The sequence below is a fragment of the Sminthopsis crassicaudata genome, chromosome 3 (assembly GCF_048593235.1).
Source record: "Sminthopsis crassicaudata isolate SCR6 chromosome 3, ASM4859323v1, whole genome shotgun sequence".
NCBI classification, from domain to species: Eukaryota; Metazoa; Chordata; class Mammalia; order Dasyuromorphia; family Dasyuridae; genus Sminthopsis; species Sminthopsis crassicaudata.
Window position 1 is genome coordinate 72,743,398 of NC_133619.1, and position 16,588 is coordinate 72,759,985.

General features: G+C 33.4%; 1 protein-coding gene across 2 annotated transcripts in view; it reads right to left on the reverse strand.

Annotated features, from left to right (window-relative positions):
* CPS1 (carbamoyl-phosphate synthase 1) overlaps positions 1 to 16,588 on the reverse strand; it is a 165,003-nt gene that overhangs the window by 102,854 nt on the left and 45,561 nt on the right. For both annotated transcript variants that reach the window (XM_074298800.1, XM_074298801.1), the window contains exons 6-8: positions 15,588 to 15,644; positions 12,651 to 12,743; positions 375 to 464 (exon numbers count right to left, since the gene is read on the reverse strand). In XM_074298800.1, coding sequence (XP_074154901.1) covers positions 375 to 464; positions 12,651 to 12,743; positions 15,588 to 15,644 — 240 coding nt within the window. The remainder of the gene's footprint in view (positions 1 to 374; positions 465 to 12,650; positions 12,744 to 15,587; positions 15,645 to 16,588) is intronic.

Consider the following 16,588-nt stretch of genomic DNA (forward strand, 5'->3'; position numbering starts at 1 on the left):
GGATTTCTTAAACATCTAATAAGTAGGAATAGGGATCATACCTAATCTAATCCCCTTGTTTTATAAATGTGGAAATTGAGGCCCCAAGAAGGAAAGGGCCTTGCCCAAGTTTATACAATGAATAAGTGAAGGAGTCAGGATTCAAATTCCTTCCCACCCTTCAATTCCCATCACTTTCTCTATTCTATACCCAGCACAATTAAATTGAAAAGTTTTTTCACTTAGTGAACCAAATGGACAAGGGAAACCTACCACCCCAGAAGTATCCCCCAAAGTCCAAGGCAACAATTCTGTGAATATCTTCAATCAGGAATCAAACACACACACAAAAAAAACTAATGTGTAAAATCCTCACTCCAAAGAAAATAACTTACCTTCACTAGTAAACGGATTACATTCTGCTTTATCCCACAGTCTACAGCAACGACTCTAACAGGATTCCCTTTGCCATATACCTTGACATCCTGCATTTTGAAATCAAGAGAGTTAGAGGGAAGTTCCTATTGTGAGTGACAAACCAATATCATAGACACATTTGGGAATGTTTTGCACTTAGGCTGGTGGCAGATTGAGTGCTAACTACTGGGGAGTGACTGGCAGTTAACAATCAATTTGCAAGAAAGGCTCAGCAAGTGCCACAGACTGAATCTTTTTTATGAAATTTTTTAAAATGTACTTTGCTGTTTTATATATACTGTTGATTACAGTAATAACAATGATCCCTAAGAAATTGGTTGTTTCCATAGTTAACGACCATCTTTCCCATGTTTTGCCTCATTAACAGCTAGAGGCAATGGAATTTTCAAGTATTATTGCATGATTCAGCACTAGACAGATGCAGTAATAGATACATCATGCCTTAAACACCACTTGATCCTCAGCTTGCAATAAAGATAGGATGTGGTAGAGCTGAGTGCCTGTAAAATAAGTCTATGCAAAGATTCCGAAGTATAAAAAATCAGCATGAAGTACTAGTCTGGTGTAAGCTAGTAGTCCCCCTAGGTTGTTTTGAAAAACTATATTTAGAGGTCATATTTCACAGTGGGATCTCAAAGCACATCATAGTCATCAACTTACTTTGAAGTTAGGGGAAAACAACCTGATCACAAACATTCTGCCCCAAAAGTCACAAAATGGAAGAAATGAAAGTAGAAAATGAGGATTGAAACATTTTCAATTTAATTATTAGCTTCAACATTAAGCTTCTTATATCATTCCTGAGAGTTTTCCAGTACTTTATATATGATAACCCTCTTTTAGTTGTGTGACAGGATGAAAGCTGACATCTACTTGGCTAAAAAAGGTTTTCTACCTTTAAAGGAATTTTTTTTGAATTAAGATTTTTATATGACATCATAGATATTGGAATTAGACAGATCAACTAATTATACTTTAACAGATCTAGAATTTGAGCAGCTGGATAGCACAGTGCATAGAGTGCCAATCCTGAAGTCAGAAAGACTCTTCTTCTTAAATCCAAATTGGGCCTCAGACGCTTATTATCTGTATAATTCTGGGAAAACCATTTAACTGTGTTTGCCTCAGTTTCCTCATCCATGAAATAAGTTGGAGAAGGAAATGGAAATCTATTCTAGCATCTTTGTCAAGAAAATCCCAAGAGTCAGATATAACTGGAATGACCAGATGATATCAGATGTATAATTCCATTAATCTGCATACTCCCTCCAATGGTACAATTCAAAATCTATTTATAGTAGCCCATCTCTCTAACTCTTATCCATATCCTCCCATTAAAACTTCAGTATGACAGGAGAAATGGGGGACAGAGGTAGTCAGGAAAGAAGGAAATACCCCAACAAACTCAGTTTCAATCTCTTACTATTTCATGAACACCAATGAACCATGAAGGCATACTATCACTCAATTATCACTTGTCTCTTTCACTTCTTTGTCTGGTCAGACATATTTCTCATGATAAACTATATGCTACTTCTACACATTTTTAGTTGATCATATGTTTCAGCATCCTAGTGCTATATACCTCTCTGTTGTCTTTTAGATGAGCTACAGCTTTAATTCTTCAGATACTGATGCATTCCATAACTCAGAGTCACATAGTATCACCAGTAAAAACACAGTTGAAGTAACACTGGATTCAGTCATAGAATATAGGTTTCAACCTAAGCTCTGCTATTTACTACTTATGTGACCCTGGCCAAGTCAGCTCTCCATTCTGGACCTCAGTTTCCTTAACCATAAAGTGAGAAGTTTGATCCCTTCCAGCTCTAAATCTAATACCCTAAGAATTATTAGATCAGAATATTACATTCACTTGTAATAATCAAGATTCATGCCTTAAATTGCCTTTCCTTTTCTCTACTATGTTCTTCACCCAGTGCTCCACTCTAGACAAGAAGTCCCCCTGGGGTCTCAAAGACTATGTCAAGGGAATAAAAGCTGAAAAGGCTTTTGAGAACAAGTATAGACTGATGACAGGCTGTGTGTGTGTTATCTGAGGCATGTTTATTCCCGAGCCCATTCACAGAAGTTCTTCACAGATCAAAAGATCTAGTGCTAGAAGGGACATTCAAGGTCATCTAGACTAATTCGCTCATTTTACAAATGAGGAATCTGAAACTCAGAGAGGGTGAGACTTGCTCAAGTCTCATAAATAGTGATAGACATGGGACGGAATTGAGCATCTCCATATTTCAGCATGCTGCCTCTTCTCACTCAGTTGGGCTTAGAGTAATGATTATTTCTTTTTGGCCACAATAACCTTCAAAGAGCGTGCATATTATAAGGGAGTTGTGAAATTGTGTCAGTGGGGGAAATTTTCAAATCAAGCAAGTTGCAAATCTTTGAAGTCTGTTAGTATTTTTCCTTCAAACTTTTCTGAAATAAAACCTAATAGAAAAGAGAGGACACACATCCCTTCTCAGGGATAATATAAATGTATATTTATATAATATATAAATTCCTGCTTAGCTGTTCACAAGAGGTCCTGCAGAATCTCTCAAATCAGACAACTCCAAGATTGAGTAAGATTTACCTAAAGAGATCACATTGCCGCCTAGTGGCAGATCTTAGATTTGAAGTGTGAAGCCCTGGAATCCTTCCAACAGTCCAAACTCAACTCAAATGAGTCACCTTTGATTTCTTTCCTTCCATCATTTCCCCACATATAATTTATATATAATATATTTTCCCCACAGATCATCATCAACTGTGTTCTATTTTGCAAATATAGCATCTCTCAAAATTGTGGGGGGGTTTTCCTACTCATACTGTCACTTTGTTATCTCCAGACCTCTTTATATTTGGTTTGTGCTAGAACCATAGGGTCAGTAATTCAATCAACAAATATTTATTAAATGTCTACTATGTGCCAGTCATTGTGCTAGGGATACAACAAAGGTAAAAACAGTCATTGCTTTCCAGGATCCCAGAGGCTAATTGGGAAGAAACTATGCAAATAATTGTGTACAAATAAGATAGATAATAGAAAGAAAGAAAGAAAGAAAGAAAGAAAGAAAGAAAGAAAGAAAGAAAGAAAGAAAGAAAGAAAGAAAGAAAGAAAGAAAGAAAGAAAGAAAGAAAGAAAGAAAGAAAGAAAGAAAGAAAGAAAGAAAGAAAGAAAGAAAGAAAGAGAGAAAGAAAGAGAGAGAAAGAAAGAAAGAAAGAGAGAGAAAGAAAGAGAGAGAGAAAGAAAGAGAGAAAGGAAGGAAGGAAGGAAGGAAGAAAGAAAGAAAGAAAGAAAGAAAGAAAGAAAGAAAGAAAGAAAGAAAGAAAGAAAGAAAGAAAGAAAGAAAGAAAGAAAGAAAGAAAGAAAGAGAGAAAGAAAGAGAGAGAAAGAAAGAAAGAAAGAGAGAGAAAGAAAGAGAGAGAGAAAGAAAGAGAGAAAGGAAGGAAGGAAGGAAGGAAGGAAGAAAGAAAGAAAGAAAGAAAGAAAGAAAGAAAGAAAGAAAGAAAGAAAGAAAGAAAGAAAGAAAGAAAGAAAGAAAGAAAGAAAGAAAGAAAGAAAGAAAGAAAAAGAAAGAAAGAAACTTTTTTCTACTCATGACTCCTTTTTGTCTGAGAAATTTTTATGTGACCATTGTCACACATAGGTATACATAGGTATATACATAAAGGTATGTAAAATAGGTATACAAATAAAACATTTACTGATAATTAAATCAAATAAAATAAATCAATAGAAATTTATTTTAAAACAATTCTTTGATATACATATAATTTTAATATTTGTTAAAGATGAAAGGAAATTTATATATTAATGAAATAGATATGCTTTTCACTTTTACATAAAACTTAAATCTTGGCAAAATATTTAATATTTTTTACTGTTGCCAAATTTTTCATAACCCCTTGTTAAGGTTACAATCTATAGTTTAAAAAGTTTTTAACTAGAATTTGGAAATACATGAGGCAGTCCAAGTGTGGGCTGACAAGGATTTGTACCAAGGTGGTGGACAGTGTTAGAGAAATGGGGGTATATAAGTGAGATGTCATGAAAGTGAAAACAACATTAATTGAGTAAGGAGGGGTGAGAGAGAGCAAGAAGTTGAGGATAAGATCTAGAATGTGAGCCTATGTGACTGGGAGGTTGGTGGTACCCTTGACAGTAAAAGGAAAGTTAGTAAAAGAGAAAGGTTTGAAGGGAAAGTATAAGATGTCTAATAGGTATTTGGGAATATAAGACTAAAGGTCAGGAAAGAGATGAGAGCTGAACAAGTAAATGTGAGAGTAATCTATATTGAAATAATAACTGAAATCATGAGAACTTATGAGATCACCAAATGAAATAACATAGAGGAAAAAGATTTAGTTCTGGCAGAATCTAAAAAAAGTTAAGTGTCTTATATAATATCATTGCAGTAGCAAGTGGCCCTGCTCTGGATTCTGTTCTTAATATAGTTACCAATCTTCCAAATAATGCACAAATCTGATCATTTAACTTTCCAATTCTAAAACCTTCTATAGTTTCTTATTGTCTGTAGGATGATAAAAGTAAAGAATCATGAATTTAAAACTAGAAGGAAACATAAAGGAAATCATGGTCAATTTGGATAATCTCAAAAGACCTTTGAAACCCTACTTTGATGACTCAATGATTCAATGCATTCATCTGGAAAATTAGTATCAATGATACAACCAAATCCTGGTCAAAAAATGCCATTTCACAAATGAGGAAGCTGAGACCCAGAGGGGTTCAGTGACGGCCCAAGATCACAAAGTGGTAAAGTCGACATTTGAATTAAGGTTTCAGACTTCTTTTTATTGCACCATGCTGCCTTACATAATTCTTAGCCTAACAGTTAAAACTCTACTAAATGGCTCCTTTCTACTCAGTTATTGGTGTTTCTCCACCTCAAAATGCCCTTTCCTCCCTGCATACATTAACATTATCATAATTAGTATATATTCTCTCCACATCTATATCTATCAAAACATTTTGTGAAACCAAGCTCAGGCTTCTTTCTTCAAAAAACTGTTCTGAGCTTTTGTCCTGAAAATGATCTCCCTACTCAAAATTCATATCACACCCTGACTCAATCTTTCCAATACTTGTATCCATTCTTCCCACTATAACCTTTATCTGTAAACATGCCTTATGCTCCTTCCCTCCATTAAACTATAAGCTCCCTTTTTTTTACTCTTAGGAAGGGCCCAGCACAGAACCATATTATACAGGAGCTCAAGATATTTGTTGAATTGGATTGGAAATTGTGTCATAGTTTTTCCTTATGATGTTATCAGGCAGTCAAAATGTGAGGTGCAAAATGAGAAGTTGCTAACTCTATTACAGCAACATGTTTGCCTCAACAACTTGTCTTCTTAATTCAGAATAATTCTTCTGTATACCAAAATTACTTGTCTTTAGTCCTCAATAGTCAGGAGACTGGGATAGTTGCATTCCTCATCCCCAAGGCAAAACTGCTCTCTGCTCTTTGTGACAAGACAAAGTTCTGAGAGATTACAAGGCACTATCTCTCTCTCTCTCCAATTTGGGTTCCTTCTGGGCTTCCATGAAACTAATTGGACTCTTTTTACTTTGATAATAATCCCCTTGGAAACAGGCCCCTGGTGCACCCAAATATTTCATAGCTGGAACCTTCATAATGAGATGTTGCTCTCCATATTAATTCTTGTTGGTGCTAGGTGACAAACTAAATCATTTCACAGGTGAATGCTTACCACTAAGGGGTAAAACATCCTTTCTAAAGACCTCAGGGAAGAAGTGCTTTCTAAGTTAGGTACGGGGTATGAGATTCAAGGCAAAATCAGAATGACTTTGTAACACACAAAGCCTCTATTTCATCATACATTTTTAGTTTCGGAACAGAGAAGCCTGAAACTTTAAGAAAAAAATTAATAAATTTAAATATTAATAAATTCAGATTCTTATAATTTGAGACATGTTCATTTATATTTCTGTATAGCTATTCTCATAAAAATGTTATTGTAATTCATTATCTGTGATCATAACACTTCACGTGATTATTAAGATCATAGGATCACAAAAGCACAGATAGAAGGGACCTTAGAGACTACCTTCTCATTACTACCCCACTTTTACAGACAAGAAAACTAAGACCCAGGATCATAAGGCTTTTATATTGAAGATGGGATAAGGTATATTGTCTGCAATGTTTAAATAAAAATAAATTAGACATAATCAGGTCTTGAAATGGGCACAGAAAAGGAAATAGGAGCTCTCTTCCACTCACTCCAACTACTAATGATCAATTTGGGAGCTGGGTATTAAAAAGCATTGATTTACATGCAATAAAGAAGAGAAAGAAAGGGAAAAAAAAGAAAGAACAAGAGGAGAGATGAGAGAATTTTTCCCCAGGGCTCAGAGAAAGTCCTTGAAAGTGAGAAAATAATCAACGTCAACCAAAAAACTAAAGTGTCCCTACTAGTTCCTCCAAAGGATATAGCCCAATGGTGCAAATTTGCCAAACTCATGCACTGAATCATGAAGTCATTGTAATAGTAGAATTTTAATGGTCCTTTGAGATTATCTTGTCAAAAGTTCTCTAAGAAACTCAGGTTCAAAGGTTGGATTAAAGTTTTTGAAACTCAAAGAACACATAAATATTTCCATGCTTTACAGTAGCCATCTTGAGGGAAATAAAAAAGTGGGGAGAAAAAGGAAAAAATAAAAGGGAACAAAAGCAGAGAACAAAAGAAAACCTACAAGGAAGCAAAGAAAAAATTAGCAGTTATGAATATAATATTTTCTATTATTATATATGCTTTCTTGAAATGGAAATTTATTGTTACATATTTTTAATCCTCCCCAATGTTTTGCTTGGCACATAACAATGTTTCTTTGTTTTGTTTTATTTTGCTTTATCTTTCTGTCTTTTTTATTTTGTTTTTTTCTTATTTTGTATTTACATTTTAAATAAAAACATGGAAAATTTGAAAATTAAAAATAATTAAAGATAATCAGCAATAAACCCAAGGCCTAAAGGAAGCAATAAATAAAATGAAACCTGCATTTGTACATCATCCCATAGTCACCTTATTACACACACATTCAATCTCAAAGATGGTAGCCATAAGAAAAGCAGTAGCCAGAGGCCAAGATTTTCATATTAAAAAAAAAAAACCTTGTGATTGACCCAAGACATAAATGGAATCTTTTTATGTTTGACATAAGAGTTGTTCAGCATTAAAAGGGAACAAAGAGTGATATATATGATATATAAAAAGCAGACCCCCTGAGGTGACAGGGTCTCTAAAGATAAGTCTAAAGATAAGCTAAGGCTCTAGATAAATTTCAGTGGGCTTCTTTATTTTTTACAAAAAAAACCCTCAAAATTAATTCCCTTTCAAAAATAATCAGGTGAAATGAATATCTGATTGGACTTACAGGATTACATAGGAATAGGCCAGTACTTCAAAGGACAGATAGTCAAATAGTCTCTAATAATCTTATTTCTGAGATCCAAAAAGGCCTACTGATTTCTTTAGGGTCACACAATGAGTGACATGACCAAGATTCAAATTTAGGCCTTCTATCACCAAATCCAGTGTTTCCTCCACTGCAACTTGTTAGTTTTCCAATGTCTTTTTCTTCCCCTTTCTAAGGCCATCAAATAGTCTGTGCTCTTCAAAGACAATTCTGATAGTCAGAAACTCAATTTAATGAAGCTTATCTAATATATCCAAAGTTTACTTTCTGAAATGGCATTGATTCACATAAGCACCTCATCAAATTCTATAAATGAATCTAATTTTAAAAGGTCAGTAGAATAACCCATTCTAGTTAACAAAAGAATAATGAAATATCATGATTTTTTCAAATGACTGGCTTCCTTCTGATATTAGTCTTTATTTAAAGGATACTATCCAATTCCAAAAATAATTATTAAGTTCCTGCTATGAACTACTTACTGGGAATACATAAACAAAAATTAAAAATAAAACCATTTCTGAACTCAAGAATCTTATATTCTACTAATGACTAAAGAGATAAAATATATATGCAGGCAAAATTCATTGAGAGGAAGAACAAGGCTTCTTGAAGGAATGTGTTCCTGAAATTTCTGAAGAAACATAAAGATTAAGAATTAGGGATGAGAAAAGAGTGTATTTCAGGTACAGGGGCTGGAAGAGAGGCCTTGTACATATATACACAGTAGAAGGAGATATGAAATTGAGAGAACTAAAGCTATTTTTTGGATGTAACCTAAAGTGCATGAGTAGGAGTAATGTAAAATACAGCTGGAAGGGTAAAATGGAGACAGATTATGAAAGCCAACTTCAGATAAGAGGGAGCTACAAAAGATTTTTGAGGCAAGGAATGATATAGTCAGGCTTTTTGGCAGCTATCTGAAGGATGGAATAGAAATGGTCATTTAAAAATTTACAGGACTGTTGTTCTTTAAAAGAGACTAAATGATTAAACATATATCAGTAATTCTAGGCATTTAAATTTGGTCTGCTTCTTTGGTCTGAATGGAGGGAGATTTCACTCTAAGTGATCTTTTTTTCTTAAATCCCTTAAGTATTACTCATTCCCTTCTAAATTTCACATGTAAAAATTATAGGTTAATTAATGAATTCATGGACACAAAGGAATTTGGACAATAAAATTCCTTCATTCCCAGAGGTCAGAATCCCAAATTCCTTTTGAACCTGCAGTCTCTATTTTACTGGCCAGAGTCCTCCATCTAACCTCCCCAAAAAGTAAGCCAAAAAGATTACACTTCTTTCATATCTAGGAAATAGAAGGCTAAACAATAGGGGAAAAATAGCTAATCCCTCTTCCATCCTGTTGTTATTGTTGTATGGTCATTTTGTCCTTCTCTTGGTGACCCCACTAGGAGTTTTCTTGGCAAAAATACTGAAGTGGTTTTCTATTTTGCTCTCCAGTTCATTTTATCGATGAGAAAACTGGGGTAGAATTAAGTGTATTATCCAGTGTCATAGCTAATAAATAAATATCTGAAGCCACATTTGGACCCAGGAAGATGTCTTCCTGACTCTAGCATTCTATGCATTATGGTAACACTTATTTGCTCAGGTGCTCCATCAAAATAGGTGTCAGCTAATAACTCAGGATCTTCAATACTTAAAGATTTTTACAAGGAAGGCTGATGGAATATTTGGTGGATATTTTTCTTCACAAATCACACAGTGAATTCCTTGACACATATAAACATGTAAATGCATATATATGCTATATCATAAAAATATATACTTATAGATATGTTTGCATATATATATATACATATATAACTATTATAGGATGTATATACTCACTCATTTTATATATATATATATATACATATATATGTATAAACATAAATGTCATTAATGTGGGGAATATGAATAAAACACTCTCCAAGGATGAAAATCAGCAACTCTTCTGCAATTTAGAAACTTTGAGAGGGAGTTTTTACTTTTATTGTATGTCTTAGATCCCTTTGATAGTTGGTAAAGCCTATAGGCCCCATCTCAGAATAGTGATTTTAAATGTACAAAACATATAGTACTATAAAGAAAATCAATTATATTGAAATAGAACTATCAAAACATTTCAAGCAATATTAGAGATCCTAGGTTAAGATACTCTGTTGAGAGATTTACCTATAGCATGGAAAAAATTAAATAACCAGACTAGGGTCATATACCCAATTCAAGCATAGGTTTAAGCCAACATCCTTCTAATTCAAAAGCCATCCACTAAATCACAGCTATCTTCTACATCTCTTTATCTAAAAAGGAGGGGAAAATTACTTTTCTAATAGCTGAATTATACAACAGTAATAAGTTTATTACCTGAATTCAATAAACACCAAACCAACGGATAGTTTGAACCTCAAACCCCCAAATAAACACATTTTAACTTTATAATAAGAAGGAAACTTATTTATGTGAAATAACTGTTTATTAGTAGATTGATTATCCCAGCTGATAATTATCACCCTTGAGGACCACAGAATGTGTTGTCTGGTTTATTTATAAAACTGCTTTTAACACTAATAAAATGAAGCTACAAACATAAAGAGACCACAAACTCACCCTTAATAGCTTTACAACTGGGGTAGTTGTGCTTTTCTGGGGTGAGGAAAGTGCCACCTTTACAATTATTTCTCCTGGATACTCAAATTAAAATCCTGGACCATGACTATAGATTCCCTGGTGGTTGCAACTGAGAACTTCAACTTCCAATTGCAAGACTGAATGCAAATCAATTAACTTCTCTGTTCCCTATGCACATCTTTCATCAACATTTCTTAATCTAGAGGTTCTAAAGTTGTTGTTAAAATATTTTAATAACTACATTTCAATATATTCTCTTCAATGTATTATCAATTTATTCTATATATTTTGTGCATTTAAAAATACTATTGAGAAACAGGTCCCTCAGCCTATACTAACCTGCCAAAAAAGTCCATGGCACACAAAGAGTGTAAGAACTCTTTCTAAGGCTCAATGTTGCAGATTCTACGGTATAAAAAGGTCTGCTTTGATCCCTACACACATTTCCAGGAAAAACAAATTTATCCTTCCTCTTAGGGATGTTTTATGGCATTGCAAAGTTAAGCCCCAATTACAAAATGCCTTCCATGCTTTCTGACTTCGAAGCTTTGGGCTCCACTTAATCTAACACAAAGCACTTTCAAACATTCGGGATCAAGAATAGCTATTTCATAAAAGAGGGAATATTAAAGAGGAGTAATTCGAATATTTTTCTGAGCCATAATTTTTAGAAACCGTTATTTGTAACATGTTTCTAAAAGTGAACAACCAGCATCCTTTTATGCTTGGATGAATCATATCCTTAACAGTTTGGAATTGGTACACAATCAGCTTACTTTTCCAAATCATGTCTTATATTCAGTCTACTTTAGCCTGTGATAACACAGCTTATATCTTATTCCATCTCTCTTTAGCAGCATATCAGAATGTTCTTGGTCGTTTTGCTATCAGCAAAAGGGTAGGCTACAGCCAGATTGAGAAGGTCAGATAAGCATAGATAAGTTCAGAAGTTCATCTTCTTTAATTAAAAAATGGAAATGGAAATTTCTATTAGATCCCAAGTTTGTTATAAGGGCAAGGGCTGGGGCTATTTTTTATCAAGTACTGCTGGACTTAGTATTGGAGAAAAGATCTTGGGAATGCTAAGTATTTCTACCTAGGTCTCTGCCTTGAGAGGTTTCAGGATAGGACTCTACTCATCTTAAGCAGTTTTGATTCTTTCATTTTCAGAACTGATATAAGGTAAGAAGCAAGAAGAAAAAATAGAAGGATGTAGAAAGAGGAAAAAATATATAGAAACTAACATTTCAATATCATTTTTGGAACAAAAGTCCATCCTTTCAATGAATACCCTTTTGTCTTTATACAGTTTATCAAAAAAAAATTTTAAACCTTAAAAACATTTATAAAATAGCCACTGTGTACCAGATCTAGTGCTAGATGCTTGTAATACAAAGGTAAAAAATGAAACAATCCTTGCCTTCGTGGTATTTATGTTATGCTTTTGAAAACAGTTTTTCTTGATTTAAGATTTGATTCTACCTTCTATTACTGACTCAGAATACTCACCTAACTTCTTTGCAGTTCAGCTTCTCAATCATTGAAAAAAATAGATAAAACATCTGTCTTGTAAACATTTCAAGAGATTTAATGAAGGCCTATCTTTTAAAAATTCAGTATGTTGGGGAAGGGAAAGGTATAATACTGTATAATAACATAAGATTGTTATCTTATTGTTCATCATTGTGTAAAAATGTTCATCAGTAAAGATGAATCCTATATTTTTCTCACTTTTCATTATTTCTTTTTTTTGTCTTCTTCACAATCAAGTTGTCAGTTATCATTTCTTGCTGATGTCAAAATACCCAATCCTAACAGACTTTTAATTTATCGTTTCTAATTTTTTGTAGATTCTGGGAGTAGATAACCAATATTATTAGCATTATGTCTCAGGTAAGGGTGAATAGACTTTAAAGTAAAATTGTAAGAAACTCTCCCATGATTATTGTCTATGAATTTTGTGATTTATATTGGCTTTTGAAAGTTAATTTTGCTAATTTTCTGATTCTCTTCTGTGTTCCAGAAAACTGAGATAGCCTGATAAATGAATAAGGCACTATACCAAACAAGGCAAGACTAAAGGGAAGGAGCTAAATTTTCAAAATATCAAAGGGAAGGTCTCTCACCTTGGTTGAAACTTCAGCAATCAAATTCTGCTTATTTGGATCCACAAACTCCACAGGCTGACCTTCAAATTCAATCTTTCCAAGCATGGTGCCCTGTCAAATTAAAGAATTAGACAGCTAAATGTGAGCAACAAAGAAGGTGCTGACAGGCTAAACTCATAGGGATTTGAACAGCTGCTCCAAAATTTAGACATCTTTATAAATGTTCAATTTGTCTATGGAAGTTTATTCACCTTCACAGACTTAAAAATAAAAGGTTTATATATCACATTAAAAAAAAAAAAACTATGGAAAATATAATTGGTTGATTCGGAGCCTAAATTTAAGTTAATTTACCAAATTGGTAAAATTGAGAACACAACCCAATGCCTTTATTGTCCAGGGAAAATGGCTGTTTTTTAATTCAGAAGCTCCAAACCTACCAATTGAGATGAAAAAAGAGTGATAAAATTGGAGGAGGATGTACAAAATAGTGTTGTTATTATAATGTCAGAGTGAGTTCAATGGAGAACAAAGATTAAATACTATGTAAAGTTCCAAGGACAGACATCAGAAATGTTCACTATACCAAATACATGGGATAGCAATTTGACATTACCCTGTTTCAGTAAAGTGTATGTTTGACCTTGAAGTTCTTCGCACCCTTTTCCTATTTATCCAACAGATTTTTTTTTTCCTTTCTTATTCTCCTTTTGGATTTGTTTATTTGCTGTTGTTAAAAGTCAATTTGGGTCTGCTTATGAAACATTTTCATAAAAATTCCATGCAAGATAAGTTGCCAAGATTTTATTTGGGAAGGAAAGTTAAGTACATAACATGATTTCCCCTTTCTCCTTAAAATATTATTGCCTGGGAAGAAATAGAAACAAACCTTTATTCCCTCTTGGAGATAGTTGTTTAGAGAAAAAGTCACTTGGGATTAAATGGCTGGAGATAGAAAAATCAGCATGCTAGTGGTTTTCAAATGAGTATTCAAAAATACTGGGTTGCTCTAATCCTAGGGACAGTTGCCTCACTGCTGTACCTCCTAACTATGGCAAAACTGATCACAAACCACATTTCACCTCTATAGTGGATTACTATCTAACTTCGTGTCCTATGTTTATTTACCTTCAGTCCAATTTATTGAGTAAATGTTTATTTATGCATTCCTAATTTTGAAAAGCAGGTCTCATTCTTTGTTCCTAAAAGCACAGTGAATGAAATAATAATCTACTTTTTCAATCTAAAATAGATAGAAAAGACTACATTTTGCATTTTTATATATCACTCATGTTCCAATAAACTGCCATTTGCTGCCATTTTTCATGTGCTAAATTATTGGTTAAGTACTAAAAAACATACTTGTTTCCAATGAAAGTTAGGAGTTTATCTCAAGAAGCAGTCTTGTATATTGTTTTCCCCAAAGCACTAAATCTATTTAACCTACAAAATACAATAGTTGAACAGATTTTTGCCAATGAAAACTTCTACCTCTCCAGACTTCTTCACAAACTTCCACTGCTACCCATGTCATTAAACTTAGATTGGAAGCATCTTTATATCACAAACATTTGAGTTTCTTCCTGAATGTTAATTTTCATTAAAACCAAAGAAAAAGGGAATTGAAATGAGGAGCCTAAAGAATGAGTTACATTTACATAAAAGAGAATGTGTATTCATTTTCCTGGCTGGAAGTTATTTCCATTGACAGTGATATCAGAGTCACAAAAGAATCGAATGTTAAAGGAAAATGAACCTCAGAAATCATCTGACTCAACCTTTTTATTTTAGAGATAAAGAAAATTAGACCCAGAGAAGAAAATTGAGACTTTTCTAATATTATGTAGCTACTAAATGTCATAGATAAAACTAGAACCCAGGTCTTTGTTCTGTATAGCCAACATCCAGTATGTTCTCTCAAAAAAAGTTTTTTGATCAATTCAGTTGTATGTTTTTTTTTCAAGATGTGTCATTTATATCAGCTATTTTTCTTCTTTGCAAGATTATAGTTTAATTAAAAGACTGTAAATTCATTTGGTGAATATATCTATCACTATAAATAGGGTATAAAGGTAAAGAGCATAGTAATAAACAACTATTTTGTTTTTGAGTGGGGAACAAACCAAAGAAATGTTTTTTTAAAGAATTCATCTAAATTCACAAGTAGGAAACAAATTATGGAAAATGAGTATCCTGAAAGCAGGGATATGAGGTTAGACAATATAAGGTTGAGGCCAAGGAATCCAGACTGCCTTACAGGGCACTTAGTTTTCAAGACATGCTTTCCTTAAAGAGGGTTCCTGGAATCATAAAAATCCAAGGGCAAATTGGTTGCCAGGATTATCATTGATAAACTCATTTTATGTGGAACTACTTGATCACTGCTTATTTTACAAAAAAAAAAAATCTTTAAATATTTCAACAAATTATCATCAGATTGACCTTTTCCAAGGAAATTTCCTCAACTGTCATCATCCCCATGCCATCTATTTCTTTCCTTTGCATTCAGGCAAAACTTCTGTATTCTGTTTTTGCTGTACTATCTTGCCTTGGCTGATATTCTCCATTGGTTTTCTGTATGCCCTATCACCTAACAGGATTATGCATGCACTCTTTGGGAGCAAGGATCATGCTTTCAACTGGCCTTATATCCCCTGTAGCAGTGTGCATAGGCTGGGCACTCAATACAAACTTGTTGAATGAATTAACCTTAAGCACATTCAGTAATGAGCATACTCTCTAAATGTTCAACCTTATGAACTAAGCTGAAATCAATAATAGAATAAAAATCTGAGGCTTAAAAAGGCTAAAATTGACCAGATTCATGACTTTACATAACAAAATAGGTGTCTGGTTGTTTCAGGCATTGGAAGAAAAAATATTTAAAGGAAGGGAAGACCTATAGATTTGGGAAGGAGGGTGCATGGAGCTGGGAGGAAGGAATGAAGGTTATACCTTATCCCGAATTATTTTAGTCAGCATTCTTGTATCCACTCCATAAAGTGCTGGGACCTGGAAAAAAGCAGAAAATTACAGTAAAAATGAAGTATCATGACTATCATGAAGAACTATAACACAGAATGAATCACATTCTCATGGCAATTTAACTTCATCTATCTTCCAGCCCAATTCAATTTTTTCCAGCCTTTTATTTTATTCTGATCAAAGATTGCTACTATGGTAAGGCAGAGGATGTTGGTCCATTCTACTGCATTCTTTTAACTCAAATATCACTATACCATAAATTGGAATGCACTTATTTTTTATTTTATTACTATCTTACCTAATTCATAATTTAATTTAAATAATTTGTTTAAAACTCATATTGGACATACTGAGACAAGAATTTTGTGTTTAAGTTTATGTAAGTAATACACAAGTTTATAGTTTGAACCACAAGTCCAGGAACTTCTGGTTAAATGAGACATTTCAAAACGATACCATATATGTATGCTTCAGTCATGAACCTCATTCTTCTCATTTTAATCTCCTCCCACTGAAACCTTGCACTTTGCCCCAGGATGCTGGGTTCCGATGAATGACTTTTCATTTCATCTTGCCCAGAATTAGATTCTGTCATTTCCCAACTATTTACAAATCATGACATATGTATTACACCACCCCCTTTCTAATTCCTCTCTATGTGCTATCTTCCCCCAATAGAATGTAGCACTTGTTTTGTTCACTTGTACTTGTATCCAAAGTACTTAAGACAATAGACATCAGTCATTTTTTAATAAATGTTTTATCATTCATTATATAATTCACTTTATTCTACCAAAATTTCTTTTTGTGTCAGTAATGGATAATGGTAAAAGAGCAGTTAACATTTACATGTTGCCTGAGATTTGTAAAGTGCTTTAGAAATGTTATCTCTTTTAATCCTCAAATAACCCTGTAAGTTACATGCTATTGTTATCTCTTTTTTTAGATTTAAAAAAAAAATCAAGACCGAG